The sequence below is a fragment of the Lactuca virosa genome, chromosome 7, assembly GCF_052849685.1.
Source record: "Lactuca virosa cultivar CGN04683 chromosome 7, Lactuca_virosa_CGN04683_v6, whole genome shotgun sequence".
Taxonomy (NCBI): domain Eukaryota; kingdom Viridiplantae; phylum Streptophyta; class Magnoliopsida; order Asterales; family Asteraceae; genus Lactuca; species Lactuca virosa.
Window position 1 is genome coordinate 70,543,668 of NC_136432.1, and position 22,154 is coordinate 70,565,821.

Here is a 22,154-nt window from a genome sequence, read left to right on the forward strand (position 1 = left end):
TTAAATACTTCATATCTATGTGTAAGATGAAAGTAACTATACACTCACTTGTTAAAGTGGTGATTCCAACTTGGACAACGCTTCGCTCCTTAACGATATAATTTTCTTCGACGAAACCTAGTATTATTACCACTAGATTTTAGTATAATATTTATCGCGCCTAATTACGAACGTTATTATTTTATAAGTGTTAAACAATAATTTTCAACCACTATGTACAGACACGGTCCAGACATAAAACACCGGGGGGCAGGACCATTTTGACATATAGCGCTTCTGAAATCCAACAACCCTATGCGGCCCTTTAAATCAGATTCCCCATACCGCGAGTAGTTAAAAGATATTATAATAACACTTTATATATTATATTTTAAAAAATATATATTGTTTATAAGTTTATAATAACGAAACTAAATTTAAACATAAGCTATATTTAAAGTAGGGTAAACATATCTCACTTACCGGGAGGTTTGCTAGAAACCGGGCTCTGCGGAGGTGGAACTTTCCGAGATGAAAAGCTCTTTTTCTCGGAGCCTTCTGGTGCTCCAGAGCTTTCTTTTAGCGCTAGGGAAGTTTCTTATGGCTTAGGGGTGTTTTGGGAGGGTTAGAGAGATGTTAGAGAGAGAAAGAAGTGGTTTAAGGTGTGAAGAATGAGGCTGCCCTCACATCCCTTTTATAGGCGCTGAGTTGCGGTTACACTGGGCGTACCCTCGGTGGTACACTGCGCGTAAGGGGGCACGTGTCATCCTTCGGACGGGGCGTCATGGCTTGCTTCGGAACCGCGCATTGGGAGATCGCAGGGTGTACCTTCGGTTTACGTTGGGCGTACTCGGTACGCAGGGCGTCCGAAGTGTTACACTGGGCGTGCGAAGACCACATGTCAGCATCCGAGGCGAGGACCGTAGGGAGCAAGCAAGGGCCGAGATTCGGCCACGTCACCCATTTTGCATCAGCCTCCTTCCGACTTCTAAAACCCGTAACTTTCGCATACAAGCTCCGTTTTCGACGTTTTTTATATCCACACGTAGGTGGGAATGTACTCTACAACTTTCGTTTAGATTCCATCGGCTAATTTTGACTTTATTTTTAAAGTTATATTTTTAACAGGTCGGGACAGGAAAAGTCCGTTAAAAATTCATAACTTTGTCATCCGAGGTCCGTTTTCGTCTATCTTTTTATTGTTGAGCTCCTATTAACGAGATCTTCGATTCTCGTTTAGGTTGTGTCGTCTAAAAATCGGTCGATCTAATATTCAAATCTCGGGCTGCATACTGTTATGCCGAATCTTGGAAAAATCATAACTTCTTTATACGAAGTCAGATTTGGGCGTTCTTTTTATGCACGCTCTCGGTTTAACGTATACTACGACTTTCGTTTAGATCGCTAAGGCTTAAAAGTACTTTATCGTAAACTCACTTCTTACGTCACACAACGTCGTGTCGGTTTTGCTGCGAAACTTCGACAGGTCATAACTTCTTCGTTTTAATTCAGATTTCAGCATTCTATATATGTACGGAACCCTTGTGACATATACTACAACTTTGGTTAATATTATTTACTCTAAATAATCTTCTATCAAAAAGTCGTTTTTAATGCTCATTGTCTCTAAATTGAATATCCCGAATCTGCGGACATTACACATAAGGGTTGATACGAAGCCGGGGGTTGATACGGACCCTTTACAGCTACGTGCTGTCATATGGGGTTGATACAGACCTGGCACAACCACATGCTGTTATATGTATATGTGTGTTGTATGGGTATTTTGGGGAACCCAATAAGCTTTTCGCTTACAGTTTTATGTTTAAATATTTCAGGTTTCTTATTTTGAAGGAAAGGGACAACTTGATTGCATCGCATTCATTGGAGATTTATACACTTAATAACTTTTATGTCTAGTCTCCGATAAATGTTTTAGACCAATGGGTTCATCTAGATCTTTGAAGTTGTAATTGTAATAAATGCTTTTGTTTTGAAATCACTTTGACTCTGATCGCCTTTTGGAACAATGAATGAACGGCTTTAACTTATTTAAAAATGAAATTTTTACTCTGTATTTTTAGGACGTTACAAACACATATTTATTTAATCCTATTTACAACGTGTGCAAGTTTTTTTCTCCAAATCAACTATTTTCACGTTTATTTTTTCCTATCTGAATAACCGGTTTAAATATCCCTTTTGCACGGTTGAAAGATTTCAGAGTGTGTGAACTAGCTATGTAGCAACATGAAAAGTAAACACATCTCGATTTTCATGATAAGTGGTTCCCAAAGAATACATCACATCAAAGTAGTGAACCAATATATCTAATGTAAGTTTGCCTTTGGTAAAAAAAATCAAGCACCTGTAAGTTGGTAATGCAAGTCGGTAAAAATGATTAAATTAAGACAATTTAGAAAATTCATTACTTAAAAATAGAAAAAAATAAATTAAGTGACTAAAAATGAACAAATATAATAGTTCATTTGTCACTATAACATTTTTCTTAAAGTTTAACCGATACTAAATACAATATCATATCAATATTTAATATGTTAAAAATTACAATGAGATTGAAGGAAAACGAGCAACAAGCTGCACCGTTAATCCTTTATGGATTGCAAAACTAACTCTTTTAAAAAATTACGTCCATGGATCTAAGGGTGATGACAATTTAGGGCTGACAAAATTATACCACGGAAAACCAACCAACACGTTACCAACCGAACAAAGAAACTTGGTAGCCAATATATTTGGTAGCCAACATGTTTGGTTGGTAGTACCATACCGATTGATCAATGTTGGTACGGTAATGGTACAAAAGTTTGAAAACCATGGTAATATCTTACCAACCAATTCATATATATATATATATATATATATATATATATATATATATGAAATCATATATTTCAACTGTTAATTGTGTTTAGTGTTTATAGTTTTAATAACATTATATTAGTCATTTTGTCGTATTAGTCAATAGTTATTACCACGTTAAAGCACAAAATTTAAAAATGTTACTTTAGCGCTTCTTCAGTATAATTCTTTAGTGAACTAAAAGAACTACGTAACTAGTTTTTATACTAAACATCAAAATCCTGATGTCTTTGCTTATTTTTAAATCTTCCAATAGAAAATTAAAAGAAGTTGGTATATACCATTACCAATTTGCATCAACCAAACTTGTTGGCAGCCAAATAAATTGGTACCAAGTATACTTTGTACGATACCGGTAACAATTTTTTTATACCAATTATAATTGGTACGGTACACGTTTTAGAGAAAAATGAATTGGTACCGTACCAATTCCACTTCTAGATGACATTATATTTAATGCATGACTCGTTGCACTCGTTTGAGGAGTTCCACCGTTTCTGATGCTAGGAAACCAATTGTATCAAAAGCAAATTGTATAAACACATGTTGATTAGCAATACAAGCTTTTTCGAGTTTGTCTAGTTTACTTGAGACTACTTTTAAAGCAGCTTAACCTGCAGTGAAACCCTCATTCCTCAAGCTTTCTAGGGGGGAATTCCTATTAGATCCAGACAAACATGTTTCCCTTATATCCACCCAAAAACCAAAATATATGTCGATCTAAGTGTTATTCTTCCCCCGACGGACCAGTCAGAAACTTCACGTGTGCTTCTTTCCTAGCCGAAACCTCGACCCTCGTAAATACGTTAAAAATAACATCTCTAACCATATCATATATGTACTTAAAGCGTAGGAGCTCTCGACAATGTACTGTATGGTCTCCAACAGGGTCTAAGCAGGCTTTACGGCAAACTGGGCATATCTCGTCAATAGGAAATAAATGGATCATGAAGCGATGTTGGTGATTTTAGTGTCACCTAACATTTTGTGTAATTGGAACTACATGTGAGCTAAGGGGCTTATCGTTTGTACTCTATATTATATGTTTGGTGATTGCGGAGTGCATGCATATATAAGATCAGATTATAAGCCGGTATGATAGAAAAACAGGGGTCTAAGGGGTCGCGCCCCCTTGCATGGTCTCTGCCCCTAGCGGGTCCAAGGGGCAGCGCCCCTGACGGCAGCAGGCAGGGTCGAGGGCATCGCCCCAAAAGGTATTCAAAAATTTGAATTAGTTACATTATGGAAAAACCGAATTCTAATGGGTGATTATGATAAAATTGATAAAACTAACCAATTTTGGTAACCATTGAGTATACCATTAATTTCGTGATTTTCCTAATTAATATAGAAGATAAACCCTCTCCGAGATATATACGACTCCTGTATTGAGCCGTCTATAACCTTTCTTCACTTTTCCTTCTTCTATACAAACTCAAAACCCTCTTGCGATTTGACTTGTGTTTCTGTGCCTAGATACACAAGTGTCATTTTGGATTATCCTAGACTGGATTTCCTGTAACCCTACATAGGATGAGAATATCAGTTCGGAAAGTAAACTTACACGATCTAAGAGAAATCCGGTTCTCCACCATCACTCTACTCAAATATCCTCCAACAAGCGATACTTAAGGATAGTCTGATACTCCATGGATGACGTATGTTGGTCAAGACCATCTATATGGATAACAAGAAGAAAATCTTAAGTACTCTTGGACACTCAAAAACTACATACCATTGAAAATTTTGCTAAAAAAACCTTTTTTAAAAATAGACAAAAATAAAAGAAATATTTGTTGGTTATTTTAACTTTTTCTCTTAATCAAAATCGGAATCCAATTATCAAATAACACATCCAGTTAACCCGAATAAAACTTTAGGTTTTCAGATCTGGTAACAATTGCAAGACCAAATTCATATTGGATCTTGGGTTGATTACTGATCAGCCAAATCTCGAACAAACCGATCCAAAATTCAAAACCAGCCGTGTGCAAATTTGGCTATTTGCTTTGAATTTTTGTCTACTCGGAGAACGGTAGAAAATACACCGGAGATATTGAAGATCGGTATAATTCATTGGATTGAATTGATGATGGTAACATGAGACCCACGCACCAGAGTGTATAATCACAGCTCGTCTCGTCTGGCCCCTCACCCCCACTTTCGATCTGACAATGCAAGTTGATTTCTTAGGGTTTCTATCTACGAATACTGATTCCAGCAAATCCAAGTGAAACAACGGTATATGTGATTTGATTGAGATTGGAAGTGTAAAGACTGGATTGATTGATGCTGTACAAATCGTGAAAAAGAAATGGATCCAAAGCCTTCCCCCAGATCGGGAAGGTTCGCCCCTATTAATCGACATAATTCTACCCCTTCCTCCTTGTTATCGAAATCACTTTCCGATGCAAGTACCCAAAACTTATCCTCCATCCTCAACAACCCACATGTCTCCGACGGCTCCTGGGTCGGTTGGTGGTCGTCTTCAACTGCTGTACAAGTCGCTGAATTTGCTCCTCCTGCCGCCAACAAAACCCCTGGTTTAGAAATAACTAGATCCGATTTCACATCATATTTATCCTCAATCTCCGATCACCATAGCCGTTTCGAAGACATTCGGAACCATTCAAACAAGGAGAGCAGGGATGCGGATGCCATTGATCACCATGAGAGGGCAGGGGAAGCTCTTGTTGCGTGTTTGCGGGAAGTTCCTTCATTGTATTTCAAGGAGGATTTTGCACTCGAAGATGGAGCAACTTTCAGGGCAGCTAGCCCGTTCTCTACTATCGCTGAGAACACCGTGTTACAAGAAAAGTTGTCTCAGTACTTGGATGTGGTCGAGCTTCATTTGGTTAAGGAGATCTCGCTGCGTTCCAATTCGTTTTTTGAAGCACAGGGTCAGTTAGAAGATTTGAATCTTAAGATTGTTGAAGGGTGTAGTCGGATCCGGGAATTGAAGGAGACGATTAGGCTTTTGGATGTAGATTTAGTGGATTCAGCTCGTCAAATTCAGGAGTTAAATCATACCCGGAGCGATATGTTGGCACTGCAGGAGAAGCTTAGGCTTATATTATACGTTAACCAATCTCTTGCTGCTCTTAAGTTGGTAACCCTTCTGTTTTGTTTTTCTGGTGTTTCTGTGTCTGTGTGTGCTTATTTGGAAATCCTTGATTGAACCACATTGTTATCAATTGACATTTAACAACAATTTCGATGCAAACAATAACAACTTTACTGTAGCATCCTACTTTCATTTCTTCCTACTTCCATTTTTCAATTTATAATGCCCTAATCAGAAAAAATGTTGAAAGTAAAGTACAACACTGTAAGGAAGAAATGGAAGTGGGATACATTGCCAGTCTTGCATATAGCCCTTTAACAACTGTTTGAGTTTATTTATCTTTCTGAAGTTAATTTACCACCTATGGAACTCCATACTCAAGGGACACTATGTGCTTCTAAAGTATATATATATATATATATAGGTTATAGTAGAGATAGATGTAAATGAAAACTAAGAAACTCAAGAGAATCCCGATAAGCTGTTAAAGAAAAGGAATCTAAATCCATACTCCACAATTGTTAAAGAGAACCCCCAAGGTTATGGTGAGCTAAATGACCAAAATGCCCAAACTGGGCAGTTGCGAGGGTACCCGCGCGACGAAAATTCCACCCGCGCAAATGTTGTTGTAATGCTATTGATCCTTCATTCCACCACTCCACCCTTCCACTACCAAAGATTCCTTTGGTCCCCTCCATATCCATGAGATTCAAATCAGCCAATCATCTTTTAGCTTCAAATGTGGATGCTCCAAACCCAAATTAATTATCCATGATCCATCTTCACAAGCCCACTTCATCCAAGCCTTTATCTTTTTAAGCCCAAATCTTCTTTGGTGGATCCGCCAAGCCCAATAGCGCCTCGAGAGCCCACAAGTCCGTCTTCACTCTAATCCACAATCGCGATAAGCTCCAAAACCCTGCAAAATTCCTCATGCAACATAAAAAACACCCGGTACGATCCATACTAAAGAAAAATAAATAAAATACAATGCAATAATGATAAAAAGATCTAAAAATCTAAAATAAACTAATAAAAATAAGGAAATAAAATAAGCTATCATGTCTTTTTCTGTTACAACATACAAAGGTCTTTTAGTGACAACGAATTATCTGAAGAGGTTTTATCTAGGTCATTAATAATCAACATAACATAGATTTGGATCGTTGGAAACTCAAAAACAAGTGGATCAATTGTGATACATGGTTAAATTAAGGGTTAAATGCAAGAAATAGCCATGTAGTTTCATTAGTTTGTTTAGTATAGCATCATACTTTTATTTCTTCTTATTACAACATTGCATTTTGAAATGACTGTAATTCTCTTGTTATTTTGTTTTATAGCTTGTTGCATCTGCTGATTGTGCTGGAGCTTTAGACGTGACTGATGATTTGAAGCATTTTCTGGTACTTGAATTCCATAATACTGTCTTATGCTTGATAACATCCTTCTTGTATGGTTTTATTTGCTATAATTAAGGAGTTCATCAGTTATCATTAGTCAGGGTGAATAGCATTGACATAATATGTTTTCTTTTATGCCTGAAAGAAATTATACATCAATTCATATTAATTTCACAACTAGTTGGATACTTGTGCTAGCTTCACTATAGCATTGCCATAAAGAACTACTTTAACCAGCAAGTTACAAATCTAAATTCTACTAGATGTGAAGCATTTGCTGCTGTACTATGTAAAATTTAGGGGTTGTTTCTTTTTTCCCATTAAGTCATGTATGGGTAAAGTGGCCGAATGTCTGGATGAAGTGTTGTATACATATGGTCTGTTTCTTTTCTAGACTGAATAAAGTGTCTGAATGAGACTTTTTAATGTGAGAGGAGTTGGGGAGGTATTAAAAAGAAGGGACACTAGATAAAGAGTTTGTGCATGAATAGATTAAAAAGCCAGGTTTTTTTTGGCTTAACACATTATGTCAATCTGTCCAGATTAAGTAAAAATGAAACAGTCCCTTAGTCCCCCACTTTCTTGGATGAAATGCAATGAGAAAGGTAAGAGGATGAGCAAGAGAATGGAATAGGAAATTACCATTTCATTACCATATTTTGTTGAACTTTTGAAATGAATCTATTCAAGTTCATTGTTTCTTATGTATGAATAGATCGCCAAAATTAAGTTAGAAACAATGACAAAGATACCCTTTTTAAAAGATAAATTCCACCAGCTATTTTACCTATATAATATAACCATGGGCTTAATATGTCATGTCAATGTATAGGGTTTAAATGAATGCTTTTTTACAAGGGTGAACTCTATATAAACACAATGATGTAATAGAAAGAAATGAAACTCAGATGCTATAATAAACAAAAAATAGAAGCACATTGCTCTTTCTTGCATTTTGCCTTGTAAGTTATAATATATATATATATATATATATATATATATATATATATATATAATTGTCTTTAATTACAGGATGGGGATCAATTGACTGGCCTACATTGTTTTCGTCACCTTGAGGATCATGTAGCTGCTGCAATAGATTCTGTAAATAGGTTAGTATCCACATCATTTATGTGTGTATGTATGTTTTTGTTTTACTTATTTCTATATTCTTTTAGAATTCTGTGCTGTGACTTGTATTATTTATTTTTGTAGCATTCTTTCAACAGAGTTTTTGCGTGCATCTATCAATGATTCTGGAGATAAGGATGTGGTTATATTAACTAAAGCAAAAGCAAAGATGGCCCCACTGGGAAATGGAGAAGATAATGAAGTATGAATAGATTATATTTTCATTTTATTTATAACTACAAGACTAAATGATTTAATTGTGTGATACAGGTAAACTTGTATGAAGAAGACACCTCAAGTTTCCATGATCGACTTTTACCTCTTATTATTGGCTTACTTAGAACTGTAAGTACTAAATATACATTTAATATATTTCGGAAATCTTTTTATTTGAAATTTCTTATGTATTTTGTTAATTTTCAGGCAAAACTTCCAACTGTTTTGAGAATATATCGCGATACAGTTACATCTGACATGAAAACTGCTATAAAATCGGTTGTTGCAGAGCTGCTTCCTGTTCTTCTTGCAAGACCTTTAGACTCTGATTTTAAATCAAACGATCGAATTGTTGATTCAGATGGTGTGCATATTCTTCACTACTTTTTATCTTTCACCCATAATACCAACATACCTATTAATATTATTCACTCTTATATACTCAAAACACTGAAAGAGAAAAAGAAAACTTTTATGGAATTTGTGTAAATATTAGTTTTTGGTGCACAGGTGGAGGCTCATCACTTGCAAGTAAGTTAAGAAGCTTGTCTTCTGAAAGCTTTGTTCAACTTCTTGGCACCATTTTCAAGATTGTACAGGTAATGTGTGATGTGATTGGAGATTTAAACTCTTTTTTAAATTAATGCATCAATAAAATGTAACTTGATTTATATTGTATTAGTGAATGCAGGCACACTTACTTCGAGCTGCTGAAGTTAAAAAAGCCATTGAATGGATAATGTCCAATCTTGATGGTCATTATGCTGCTGATTCAGTTGCTGCTGCAATTGCTCATGGTGCTTTAAATTCCGAAAATGCCCCTCTCGGTGATTCTCAGTCTGGATCCTTTCCTAGGAATTCTATCAAGGTGTCCCCAATCCAACCAAAATCGAACGATGCCACAAGTCCATCAAATTTATCAAAAAATTTCAGGTGATCTGTTATACTATATACATATGTTGCTTATTTGTTAGAAATTTTCTAACAAGGGCAAATTTGTCATTTAACAGAGCTGATGTATTGAGAGAAAACACGGAAGCAGTGTTTGCAGCTTGTGATGCAGCTCATGGAAGATGGGCAAAACTTCTTGGTGTGCGTGCTCTTTTGCATCCAAGACTAAGGCTTCAAGAGTTTTTACAAATATATAACGTGTCACAAGAATTTGTTACTGCAACAGAGAAGGTAAATTTTATAGTTTTAAGATTGAATTACATGTTTAAAATTTTAATCTATAATGTTTTTTATTTTTTTAAATCTATGGTTACATATACAGATTGGTGGAAGGTTGGGATATAGCATCCGTGGAACATTACAGTCTCAAGCCAAAGCTTTTGTTGATTTCCAACATGAATCTCGGGTAATTTTTTATTTATCAAATATAATATCTAAATAATGGGGGTGGCTAACAACTAACAACAATTTGTTTGATTATAGATGACAAAACTGAAAGCAGTGCTTGATCAAGAAACATGGGTTGAAGTAGATGTGCCTAATGAATTCCAGGGAATTGTGGATTCCCTGTTTAGCTTGGAATCCTTAGGAGTTGGTGATTCCGATGATAAAAGCTACAATGAACAGGCTGTTGATGGAATTGTGGATACCACTGGACAGGTGGAATTTATTTATTAATAGAATGAAGTTGATTATAACTTTTTATTTATTTGAATTTTGTGTGTTTCAGGTTAATAATGTTAAAACAAAGAATGAACATGGAAAATCTGGTGCTCATTTGATCTCATTCAGAGGTGTTGGGTACCACATGGTAAACTGGTTAGTAATCCTGTAAACTAACCTAATTTATATATGAATTTAGTGTAGAATTATAGAATATTGATATATTTATTTGTTGTGTGTTTCTTCAGTGGGTTAATCCTGTTGAAGATGTTATCAGAGTACATTGATATGAATGCTGTTTTGCCAGCACTTTCATCTGAAGTTATTCATCGTGTTCTTGAAATGTTGAAATTTTTCAACACAAGGGCTTGTCAGCTTGTTCTTGGTGCTGGTGCCATGCAGGTAACTTTTCTTTTTTCTTTTTCTTTTTTTTTTGTTAAAATATATATATATATATATATATATATATATATTAAATCCTGTTTAATTGGCATTTTCCAGGTGTCTGGTTTAAAGTCGATTACATCAAAACATTTGGCATTGGCAAGTCAGGTTGTGAGTTTTGTGCATGCTATTATCCCTGGTAGGTGCTTTTTGCTTTTATTTATAGACTTAATAAAACGTCTGAATGAAACTAAATCACCATTTTATCCTTACATTCCACATAATAATAACTTGTTCATCTGTGTGTGTGTATGTATGTATGTATGTAAGAAATTAGGAGGATTCTTTTCCTGAAAGTACCTGAGACACGAAAAGTAATGCTGTTATCAGAAATTGAACGAGTATCACAGGTAATAAATAAACTATTTTACAAATTTTTCTCCCATTCTTGGGTATTATAAAGTGAGTATAAATATTAAATTAAAAATTGTGAAATAAATTTTTTTTGTAGGATTATAAAGTGCATAGAGATGAGATACATACAAAACTGGTGCAAATAATGAGGGAAAGGCTGTTAGTTCATCTTCGTGGATTACCTCAAATTATTGAAACATGGAATCGATCAGATGAAACTGATGTACAACCCAGTCAATTTGCTAAATCACTCACCAAGGTAATAAATAAATATATGTATTTTTTAAATTTCATATATTATAATAATATTGCTTCTTTATTGTTTATTTTTTTTTGGTAAATGTGTTTGGTGGTTTATTGATTAATTTTTAGGAAGTTGGATATCTTCAACGTGTGCTTTCACGAACTTTGCATGAAGCTGATGTTCAAGAAATATTCAAGTGAGCCTTTTTTCTTTTTTCTTTTAATCATGATATAAAATTCTTTTTCTTTTTTCACTTAGTTTAATTGAGTACATGTGATTAATGTTTCTTGCAGAGAAGTGACAATCATCTTTGACATACAAATATCTGATGCATTTTCACACGTGGATATTACCAATCAACAAATAAAAACCAGGTTCTTGCACAAAATTTACAAATTTATTTCATTGACTTCACTAATTATTGAATACCATAAATTTTTTAATTCTTTAAAAGGACTCACCATTTTAATTATATGTTCTTTTTATAGGCTTAATTGTGATATCCAGCATATCCTTGGATGCATAAGATCATTGCCATCAGCCAAGTTAAGTAGTGAGTCGGGGGCCCCACTTGCAGGTCAACTTGAGTCTTTGGTCCAAAAAATATCTGCTGAAGCTGCTGATCAATAATAGTATATTATTATTATTATGGGTAGTAGTTAATTCATTACACAAACAAACAGCAAAAGCCAATTGGAGGTAAAAAGACGTAAACGCCCTTGTAATTTGTATCTCTCAGATGATTTGTTTATAGGGAGAGGGTAGTAATTGTGAGATATTGGTTGGCAGGTGCTTGATCATATGATGCAATTTTCAAAAATACAAATTTTGAGGAGACTACTTTTGGTAACGGGAATGTATAACTTAATGGGTACAGATAAGAGATGTAAGATTGAAGTTGATTGATATTTTTCTTTTTTTCATTTTGTGTTTGATTTTGTTTTGTTACTTTTGGTGGTTATATATATTCTTGGCAGATAGTAGTGATTTTGTATTGGCTGCAATTCGTGTATCAAAACCGTACAATCTAATACAATGATTTCACCCATCTATAAAACTGATGATAAATAACAAATGTTATAAATCATTGTTGGAAAGAAAGGATGAGAATAAATTGATGGGTGAAAATGAGGGGAAGCATGTGGACGGGTTGGGTGGGAGTAGACATGGTAAATGTGTTGTATAAATTAAAATGAAACTAGAAAGTTTAAACGATAAAAATGCCAAAAAAAAAAAAAACATTGATATATATATATATATATATATATATATATATATATATATATATATATATATATAGGTACTTGTCGTTTTTGTCTTTTTCACTATATCATCGGACGAGAAGTTGGTTCAATATCGGGTATTTCGTTGTTGTCGTTAAGGTCAACTTCGATATCTCACTCATATCAGCATCCCATAATAATTGATGAGTTCGAGTCGGTTGATTACGAGATTGCGAACCTCGATACATATTTTCAACCTTCCCAAAGCGTTTTTTTGTATTATCTTTTTATAACACAGCCAAAAAAAAAAAAACTTGAAATTCATCCCTATTCCTTCACCAAACATGTATTCCGGTTCGTTAAATACTTGCCTTATTTTCCCCGCTTTTCTATTGGTTGTACAAGTTGTACATATCATTACAATTGTGAGACCACTTCGTTGACCTTTCCCCTTTTCGAGTACACTTGGTCTTTAGTTACGTAGTTAATTAATGCTGTGTTGCATCCCTCGGAAAACAAGTCGTAACACGAAGCCAAAATTGGTTCGACTTTTGGTCATTGCCAGTGTGTGTCTTTCAATATATCGGTCCATGCTCTTGCCAACTCAACCTCCTCTTCTTGATCTCATTTCTTATTTGGGGCCTTCCTTTCGGGTTTTGTTTTTTATTTTCTTGCTTTGGTTTTGGGTTGGGTTTCGTGATGGGGTTGGAATGGGGCTTGGAATGAGGTTGAAGTTTGATGCAAAAAGTTGTTGTGGCGACATTTAGTATTGGGTATATAACGATTGAACAACACTAAACATTGAGTTTGGAGATTAGATTCGGGTGTCTAGTTGTGGATAGTTCGGGTGTGATGAAGAAGGATCGAAGACAAAAATGTTTGGGGTGGAAATGTTGGAAGAATTGGTGTTATTTTGGGGAATTATTTGAAGACATTTTTAGTGAAAGTGTATGAAGAATTAGTGTTTTAGTTGTAAAATAATGCTGGTAAAATTGTTGTATTATAATGGTAAAAAAGAAAAAAGAAATATATATATATATATATATATATATATATATATATATATATATATATATATATATATATATATATATATTGTTGTATTGTATATCCGTTTTATATAGAAAAGGTAAACAAGTGCCAACAAGAATATGTCGTGCTTGGTGTATTTTTGTGCACGTTGTCCAAATGGGCGGTGTTTTTTCGCATGTTGTTCAAAAGGGAAGTGTTCCTTCGGCATACCGTCACCGCTTCAAATGTCAGCACCCTCACTCCATTCGGCCTTAGACTCAATGTTAACATAATGATGCATCGACCTTCTAAATATAGATGGAATATACCATTCCTTGTAACCACCAATTAGTATCTCTTAATGTCAAGCTCATCTTCCACACATAAATATTCAAGTAAAAAATGGCCGCTACTTAATCCCACAATTTGTATGTCAAGTAAAGGGTTACCTCTGAACCATTGAGTTTGTCCATCTTTTTACCTAAAAATGATCATAGTACCTTTTTTCTAATGGTTTAACACACACATCTTCTAATTCTACTATTAAATTTTCACATTTATCCACGATGAAAATTAAACCCTCAACCATATGGGAACAAACATTTTTCCTACACACATTGATACGGCCATTCCAAAGACTCTTTAGCAGTACACCTCCTAACGATTCAACCTTACAAGATTTCCCTTCTTACCCTTAATCTAAAATATTTCTCTTTCTCTTTTCTTATATGTCGACATAATCTCTCCCACGAAGACAACCCATCGATGTATTCACTGAAGCCCACATATCGCCCTCCTTCCCCGAAATCTTCACCGCATGTAAGCTTCTTCCTCGTCTTCCTCCTTCCCCGTCATTGATATTTTCTTGTGTGAGAGTGCATCTTCCCCGTCATTGATTTCTTCTGGTGCAAGAATGTTTTTAGTTTTTCTTTTTTCATGGAATTTCGTTCAGGATGGAACCCGTCCGATTGGAGCTAATGCTAGTATCTAGGGCTTCTGATTAATACTTTATCTTTATGGCGGGTGTTGAAAGGAATAAAATAGACAGCTATATATATATATATATATATATATATATATATATATATATATATATATATATATATATATAACTTATGTCTTTTTTTTAGGCTCGTCTTGAACAGTTGAAGATACTAAAATTCTCAAGACCGACCTGCTTATCTTCTTTATTATTTTTGTCGTTTTGTCTGATTTTTGAAAATTAGGATTTATTGAAAGACTAAACTTTCATATTATTTCTACTTTATTCCTTTCCAAATTTTATGAAAACAGGCACCAGTTACTAATTTGTGAATTGGTTAGACAAAACTGGTTTTTTCAAAGTTATTTTTTGTTAGAAGATCAAACCGGTAAATTTTTTTTCATAACATGTTCAGCAACCTTACCAAACAAAACTAAATCATTCGGATTCCATAACACGTTTGTCATAACACAATTTGCAACCATATACTCGTTAAACAACTTTACACATTTATAAAAACTAAAATATTAACCTAAAAAACGTATCCCAACTGGAAAAAAACATCCCAAATTTTTTTCTGCACAATAATTACCCATAAATAAAGACTTAAAAACACTACACATACTCGTACGTCTTTCCTTCAACTCAACAGTTTATGCCACAATACTTAACATCCGGGCCCGTAACCCGAGTCGTAAACGGGTCAATCCTCACCCACAATAACGAGAAGATCGACGCAAGAAGAATCGACCACACAACAACAATCGTCGGCATCCGATTCTGTTTCCCCATCAAACCCTTGAGAAAAGGGTAAAGATGTACAATCACCCAAAACGCAAAGAAAAGTTTACCAAATAGCGGGCCCCACGACTGATACCCACTGTTAATCGCGTACGAAATTCCGGCCACTACTCCGACTAGGTTCACAATCAAGAGAGTCGTCGGCGCAATCAGAAGCGTCGTCCATTTAAACAAGTAAAGCTCCGCAAAATCACCGTCTTCGTCCGACGCCTTTGAGGTGACGGTGAAATTGGTGTCGATTCCGGCGAGAACTTTGAGCAGACCTTGAAATACGGCGAAGAGATGAGCGGAAACACCTCCGATGACCCAAAACTGTTCGTTTCTCCACCACTCGTCAATTCCAACTCCACTCCATCTCATTTCGAGAATTCCGGTTGCGAAGATGGAAAGAAATAGGGATATGAACCATAAACTTGCGAGGTTACTAATCTGCGAACATGAAAACATAATTAAAAGAGTAAAATTGTAAGAATATAGTAGCGTGAAGTTGAAGCAAACCTGGGGAATGATGAATTTTCCGGTGAGAAGACAGACAGCTGGCAGAGTACAGTAGACGACGAGCGGAATTGAGGTGATTGGATAGATTGTTGTGTTGATGTATGCAAAACGTTCGAGCCATTTCAGGCGTCCATTATATCCATACCAAATAGGACAATGTCTGCTGAAGAGAATTTCAACTGATCCCAAAGCCCATCGAAGCACTTGGTTTAATCGATCTGATAAATTGATAGGAGCTGAACCTTTGAAGGCTGGACGAGGTGGCATACAGTATATCGATCGCCAACCACGTGCGTGCATTTTGAATCCCGTAAGAATATCTTCTGTCACCGACCCGTAAATCCATCCGATCTGTAAGAAACAGCAAAATGTACTTTCATTTATATATTTATTCGAAATAAAGTCGATGAGGATAATAGTAATTAGTAATTACTAACCTCAGTTCCCCAGTCTGTTTTGTCTTCATAGCCACAGCTGATAACATGAATAGCCTCTTTCAAAAGAGTCTCGGGTGCTGCAGACTGAGGCACACCTCCGTTCTCCATAAGTGTGGATGCAACAAACACAGCTGATTGCCCAAATCTTTTCTCAAGTGTCATTTGTGACATCAGCAATGACTTCTCATCATCAAGCCCAGCTCCTAATGAAAAATCATAGTTTTAACATAAATTTCAGTGTTGGTCCCTGTGTTACGTCTTTTTTGCATTTTTCGTCCCTAATTTTTTTTTTTTTTTTTAAGGAAAGAAGGATGAAAAGTGATAGATGGTTGTACCTTCAACGCCTTCTTCTATGTCTTCTAGGTTAAATATTGGCACAGTGGGGTCAACATGTTTGCTAGATTGCTTTTTATCTAACCCTTTTTTATTTGATTGACTTTTCTTTTTTGATCCACCAAAGCAGCTTGATAAGAAACCCGCTTCTCTCTTTTTCTTGGGTTTAAGTGGAGGTTCATACCCGTATAGTGCTGTCCTATTGAAAACACATCCAGTTCCCACATAAACAGGACCTTGAATCCCATCTAAACCTCTCAAGTTAATCTGTCAAAAAAAAAAAAAGTTGTCATAACTCGTAAGAAAATAAAACTTAAAACAAGATTAAGAGATTGAAAATTTTTAAAAAGCTCACATCAAAAAACACGGTATTTCTGTTGGCGTAACGATCATTTCTATCAATTCCATCGAATCTTTGAGGAAACTGAACATAACAAACGTATTTTCCAAGGTTTGGATCCATCATGAAACACATAGCTTCCCTCACTGCTTTACTGTTGTTGATATAATGATCACAATCAAGATTCAACAAGAAAGGCCCGTTTGTAAGCACTGCCGATACGCGAACCTACAGGTTTTCAAAGTTTTTAAGGGTCATTTACGTAAAGATACAAAACTTAAAAGGGTTGAATATGAAAAATTACGCACAAGTGCGTTCATGGCACCGGCTTTTTTGTGATGTTGAAATCCCGGACGCTTTTCTCGGGAAACGTAGACTAGTCGTGGCAGCTCATTGCCTTCACTATCGAACCCACCACTCTGACCTAAGAAAACCTGGAAACATCAAGTGTCAGATAAGGGTATAATAGTCATTTGACATCTTTTTAAAAAAGACCAAAATGCCCTTTTTAGCAATAGGAAAGGAAAGTACCTGGATCATTCCTGGATGATCTCTGGTGTTATTTCCAGGCCATGGTGTGCCATCTTGCATTATCCAGCCCTCTTCAGGGACCTTTTGAGCCTTGGCAACAAGGGCATTTATACGGATTTTGAATTCTTCATATTCTCTCTGCAAGGAGTAAACATATTGATAATCCAATTAAGTTATCAGATAAGAGTATAATAGTCATTTTACATCACCTAGTGACCATCGATGCAAAAATAAGTTGGTTCAAATCCTTATTCATTTCTTAGTAAATAACAAAGATGTAAATAATCTCACCTTCATAAGTCTACGATCTTTGACAAATGTTGGCTGAATTTTATCTTTCAAGTAATCAATTTTCTGGTTGAAATACCATTCAGGAGCTCGGGGTTCAATGCTATATTTTTTACAAAAAGGAACCCATTTTCTTGCAAACTCTGATGTTTCAGATAAAGCTTCAAAAGTCAACATGGCAGCTCCATCATCAGAAACATAGCAAGAAACTTTGTCAACTGGATAGTCAACTGCAAGAATAGATAGAACAGTGTTTGCTGTGACTAGAGGAGGCTCCTTTAATGGATCCACTGTACTCACAAAAATGTCCACTGCAGCTAACTGTGATGTTTCTCCTTCCCTATCATACCTGTTATGACAAGGGTATTCATGTCTTTTTTCACAGATGACGCCTAATAAAGAGTCAGATGAGGAAGTATATTTATCACCTCAGAGCTAATCTATCAAGATACGTTTCACGATTTACAGGTAGCCATTTGGGGAACTGATCCAAAATCCAAGATATTGCAAACCAGATCTCACATATAACAGAGAGTAGCCACAAGGGATATGCATTTGTCACTGGATTTGTTATCCGATAATGCAAGAAGATGCAAAGAATCACCAACCGAAGTACAATAACCATTCTGTATGGATTAATCCTTGATGATGGAATTGAAACCTTCCTTGAAAGAGGCTGTCTGGCTTCATCATTCCTTCAGGAAACAAAAACAAAACATAAAAAAGACTCCTTTCAAATTTACCAAAAATTATAGTCAAATTATTGACTTACAACAATGAGTCATCAACTAGAACATCAGTAGTGGCATCAATATCTTGACCTCTTTCAGAAGCAGCATGGCTAGTAGTCAATGGAACCACATTCTTGTCTTGTTTTAACTTCCATCCATCAACTCTTTCTTTCCATGCAACATTCCCTAATCCTGCAGTTCCAAACTCCCTCACAGGGTCCACAACCCTGATGTTAGCTGCATAAAAAGTAAAAACATTTTCTTCAAAATGAGAAAAATGTATCTTGAAGATAAGATTAATTAATGTGGTATGATTGAAGCATAAAACATACGTGATTGATTAACATCACCATGGTAAGGAAGGGAGTGTGTTCTTCTACCCCCTGGTGGAGGAGAGGCCATTGAAAGACGTTCAGGGGATGCTGCAGAGAACTCACCAGAAACCTAACAAAAAACATGATTACATATTAGGGTTAAAAATGAAAAGAATAGTAAAAGACAGAGATGAAAGTAGGATGCTATACTACGCAAGTAAATGAAGCATCCAACCTCTTGTGCACTGGTTAGTGAAGGTATGTGGTTACGAGGAATCTCTTTATCATAAGCTGGAGCATTTGTATCTTCCCCTCGTCCGTATGTCATGTGCCAGCTCAGCATGCGCTGTGCTATCTTCTGCTTATCGGCTTGACTTTCTGTTAAGGGAAAGTCAGCAGTATTCTCATCAACATCAACATCAACATCCTCTTCTTTGTCTCCAAAAACAGCAGGGCTTCCTGTGTTCAACAAAATCAATGAGTTCATATAAAGGAGGACAAATACCACATATGTTAGATGATACTGCTAAACATCATTCATCCAGAAAGCACTTAATGACATGAAAAAGAAACAAAGTCTTAAACAAAAAAATAGGGACACTTTGAAGTAAATCAAAAGTCAAAACCTTTTTGTCTCTTGTATCTGGTTTTGCATTGAGGGCAAGACTGATTGCCATCTTTGCGCTCATATTCATAGCATGGCCTGCAAACTGGGAATGCACAGACATCACAAGCAACGAACAGTTCTCCTTTTTCTGTGCTGCCAACATTATCGCCACATATCTGACAAACTTGACCTCCCACAGTCTTCAAAGACTTCCCCTGCACAATCAAAACATGAAGAATGTAAACTGAACCAAAAAGGCTAATCTTCCGCTTAACAACTGTAAAGCTTCTAGTGTAAATACAGATACTAACCCCAATTTCTCCTGATTCCATTGTGCTTAGCTCGAAACCAACCAATTGCAAACTCAGCAATCTATCAACGAGAAATGCTTCTGCGGATCATAGCTAGAAGCCGTAAACGTGAAGACCTGGTGAAAATCACAAAATCAAATTTCCTTATTCTAGCAAATTCATATGAAATTGAGTAAAGGGAGGGGTATTAGAAGGTTGAATTCCGGTGCATAGGCTTGTTATCGGATTTTGAGATTAAGAGCAAATCGGTTAATGCAAACATAGGCATGCAGATCATAATGTTCCAAAAACGATTATACCGTAATTTGGTAAATTTGATCGTAGTGCACGCCGTACAAAAAAACTACTGAATTTCTTCAGAATCAAAACGACTGGATAGATAATCAGTGAAGTTACCAGATGAAATCCGAACCGAGAACTGAGGACTAAAAGATATTGATCGAGTGGAGAAGATCGATAGAAGCCTTTTTTTTAGTATGTCTCTTTGTAAAGGTAACGATTATATGAATAAAACAAAGATATATCTGGTGGGTGAATGATCCAAATCGTACAGCTGTTAGAGATATATAATTGATAGAGCAAATTGCTTACCCCAGACGAAAGCGACGCTGTGGCTACTGAATTCCACTGTCAATGCTCTCCTTTCGTCTCCACCGACACCGCTAAAAAAGTACTACTTTCTCTGATGACTGAATTACAAAAATGGACCCTGTACTATTTGGCCACATGCACTTTTTGTTCATTTTAGGAAAACAAGTACATTAGTAGTTCAGTCCACTCCCATACGCATCTCCCCGTCAGGACTAGGAGATGACAAAATTGTAAAATTGGGGTCGTGATTGTCAAAAATCTATAGTTTTGGTTCAAAAACGTTTGGTGGTGTATTAATGGTTTAATTATCGATTTTTTTAATGAATTTAGTCCCTCTACACTTAAAAAGACGAATATTCTCTTATAATTTATATTTTTTATTTTTTTAATTGCTGAAATATATAAATAAATTTACTTTATTTTTTTTAAACTTAAAAAAAACATAAATGAATCAATAACTCAACCTCCTCTCATCTTTACAGGAGGAGAGCAGCCCCTTCATCACCATCTCCACCCTCCACCCTCTACCATCATCGGTGACTGGAACAACTGTCGGCGACAACCATTCTTGTCGGAGTTCACCAACGGTTTTCCTCTCTAATTTTGATGGTTGGAGACTTCTTTTCTTGGGGCGAGTTCATTTCTCACCAGAAAACATAAACATTTCATCTCCTATCTCATCCCGTCCTCTCATTCTTCAAGATAAATCTAGAAAAAGCTGCACCCTTCCCCTTCGATTTACAAAGTCTTGCCGAAAAAATGTGCTCAATGGGTTGCATCTGGTTCGCCACCACCACCATCTCTACTATAGATCTGTTTCGAAAACACTGTTAGATATGCAGGTACGATGGTCGCCAATGAGGGTTCAGTTGGTCGGAATTATGAATTAAGGGTGAATAATGAGAGTGTCAGACTTGGTGATGGCAGAGGGGGGACGAACGCAGGTGACGACAGAGGGGTGACCGATGATTTTCTCTGACAGAGAGAGGGCGAAAGAAAGATGTAGAGGGGGTGGGTTGGATGATATTTTCTTTTTATTGTTTAAAGAAAGAAATAAGAAAAATAAGTAAAAAAAATTAAAAAAAGAATTATTGAATGACATATTTGTCATTTCAGGTTGGGTTTGGACCGAAACTACAACAAAATGTCAACCATAAGGACCAAAACCACTTAACCTATCCAAAATTGGACTATTAATGCACCACCAAACATTTTTGGACCAAAACTATATAATTTTGACAACAACATAGACCGTTTTTGCAATTTTGTCTTAGGAGATTGTCCCAACAAAGTAAAATAGATAAGAACGTGATTATGTTTTGACTAAATTTTTGAACTCTTAAAATAGAATAAACACCCATTTTATAAAGATATATTCAATGTAAAACCATTTGTTCATAAATTGTAAGTCAAAATCAGAGTTATAAAGGAAAACATCGCGAAATCTTTAATCATAAAACTATTGATGTGTGTGTATAATCGCGTCTTCGCCTTCTCACGATATGATGAAGTACCTGAAAAAACATTTAGGTGTTGTTTGTTTTTTGTCTGTAGATCTTCTAAACCTCAAATTTTATTGGTTAAAGATATTAGTATAGTATGCAACGACTACAGACATTTTTCTGGATATATTTTAGTACACAATGCAAAACTTTTTATGTCCTCAAACTATACAGGTTCGCGTTTTTGTAAAATTATTTCACCAGAACTAGGAAACCACAAATATATTATAACATATTGGCTCAACTAAATTTTAAAATTTGCATTGAATTATCCTACATAAACTAGCAAACTTAGTTTTAACACAATAATATCAAATTTTAA

The 22,154-nt window shown here is 35.7% G+C and overlaps 2 protein-coding genes across 4 annotated transcripts; one reads left to right on the plus strand and one right to left on the minus strand.

Moving 5' to 3' along the window:
• Positions 1-4,696: 4,696 nt before the first annotated feature.
• On the plus strand, positions 4,697-12,326 carry VPS54. Its single transcript, XM_079059079.1, has 20 exons — positions 4,697-5,971; positions 7,270-7,332; positions 8,362-8,441; positions 8,545-8,662; positions 8,731-8,805; positions 8,884-9,040; positions 9,187-9,275; positions 9,368-9,609; positions 9,687-9,858; positions 9,950-10,033; positions 10,111-10,287; positions 10,358-10,446; positions 10,539-10,692; positions 10,792-10,873; positions 11,005-11,084; positions 11,186-11,347; positions 11,461-11,528; positions 11,626-11,706; positions 11,821-12,031; positions 12,122-12,326. The coding sequence occupies exons 1-19, from the start codon at positions 5,177-5,179 to the stop codon at positions 11,960-11,962; spliced, it is 2,910 nt and encodes a 969-aa protein (XP_078915205.1). The 5' UTR covers positions 4,697-5,176; the 3' UTR covers positions 11,963-12,031; positions 12,122-12,326.
• Positions 12,327-14,968: 2,642 nt separating this feature from the next.
• Positions 14,969-20,399, minus strand: LOC145126311 (cellulose synthase A catalytic subunit 3 [UDP-forming]-like). Of its 3 annotated transcripts, none has more exons than XM_079061705.1 (15): positions 20,331-20,399; positions 19,740-19,855; positions 19,448-19,643; positions 19,057-19,280; positions 18,840-18,951; positions 18,549-18,744; positions 18,205-18,471; positions 17,780-18,125; positions 17,489-17,626; positions 17,266-17,391; positions 16,973-17,185; positions 16,620-16,884; positions 16,285-16,487; positions 15,848-16,198; positions 14,969-15,778 (listed from the first exon to the last, which is right to left on the minus strand). In XM_079061705.1, exons 2-15 carry the CDS (start codon positions 19,758-19,760, stop codon positions 15,194-15,196), a joined length of 3,243 nt encoding a protein of 1,080 aa, XP_078917831.1. In that variant the 5' UTR covers positions 19,761-19,855; positions 20,331-20,399; the 3' UTR covers positions 14,969-15,193. The 3 variants fall into 3 exon arrangements, with proteins under 3 accessions (XP_078917831.1, XP_078917829.1, XP_078917830.1); XM_079061703.1 differs by lacking the exon at positions 20,331-20,399 and adding an exon at positions 20,136-20,284; XM_079061704.1 differs by lacking the exon at positions 20,331-20,399 and adding an exon at positions 20,039-20,224.
• Positions 20,400-22,154: the final 1,755 nt, after the last annotated feature.

Bases quoted from the DNA above. Each gene is read 5' to 3' on its own strand.
- LOC145126311 (XM_079061705.1), bottom strand. From the start codon at position 19,760: ATGGAATCAGGAGAAATTGGG. The intron at 18,745-18,839 runs GTATGTTTTATG...CTTTTTATGCAG, and splicing joins TGGTGATGTTAATCAATCAC to CTAACATCAGGGTTGTGGAC. The intron at 16,885-16,972 runs GTGAGCTTTTTA...TTTTTTTGACAG, and splicing joins GAAATACCGTGTTTTTTGAT to ATTAACTTGAGAGGTTTAGA.
- VPS54 (XM_079059079.1), top strand. From the start codon at position 5,177: ATGGATCCAAAGCCTTCCCCCAGATCGGGAAGGTTCGCCCCTATTAAT. The intron at 9,276-9,367 runs GTAATGTGTGAT...TAGTGAATGCAG, and splicing joins CCATTTTCAAGATTGTACAG to GCACACTTACTTCGAGCTGC. The intron at 11,529-11,625 runs GTGAGCCTTTTT...TGTTTCTTGCAG, and splicing joins GATGTTCAAGAAATATTCAA to AGAAGTGACAATCATCTTTG.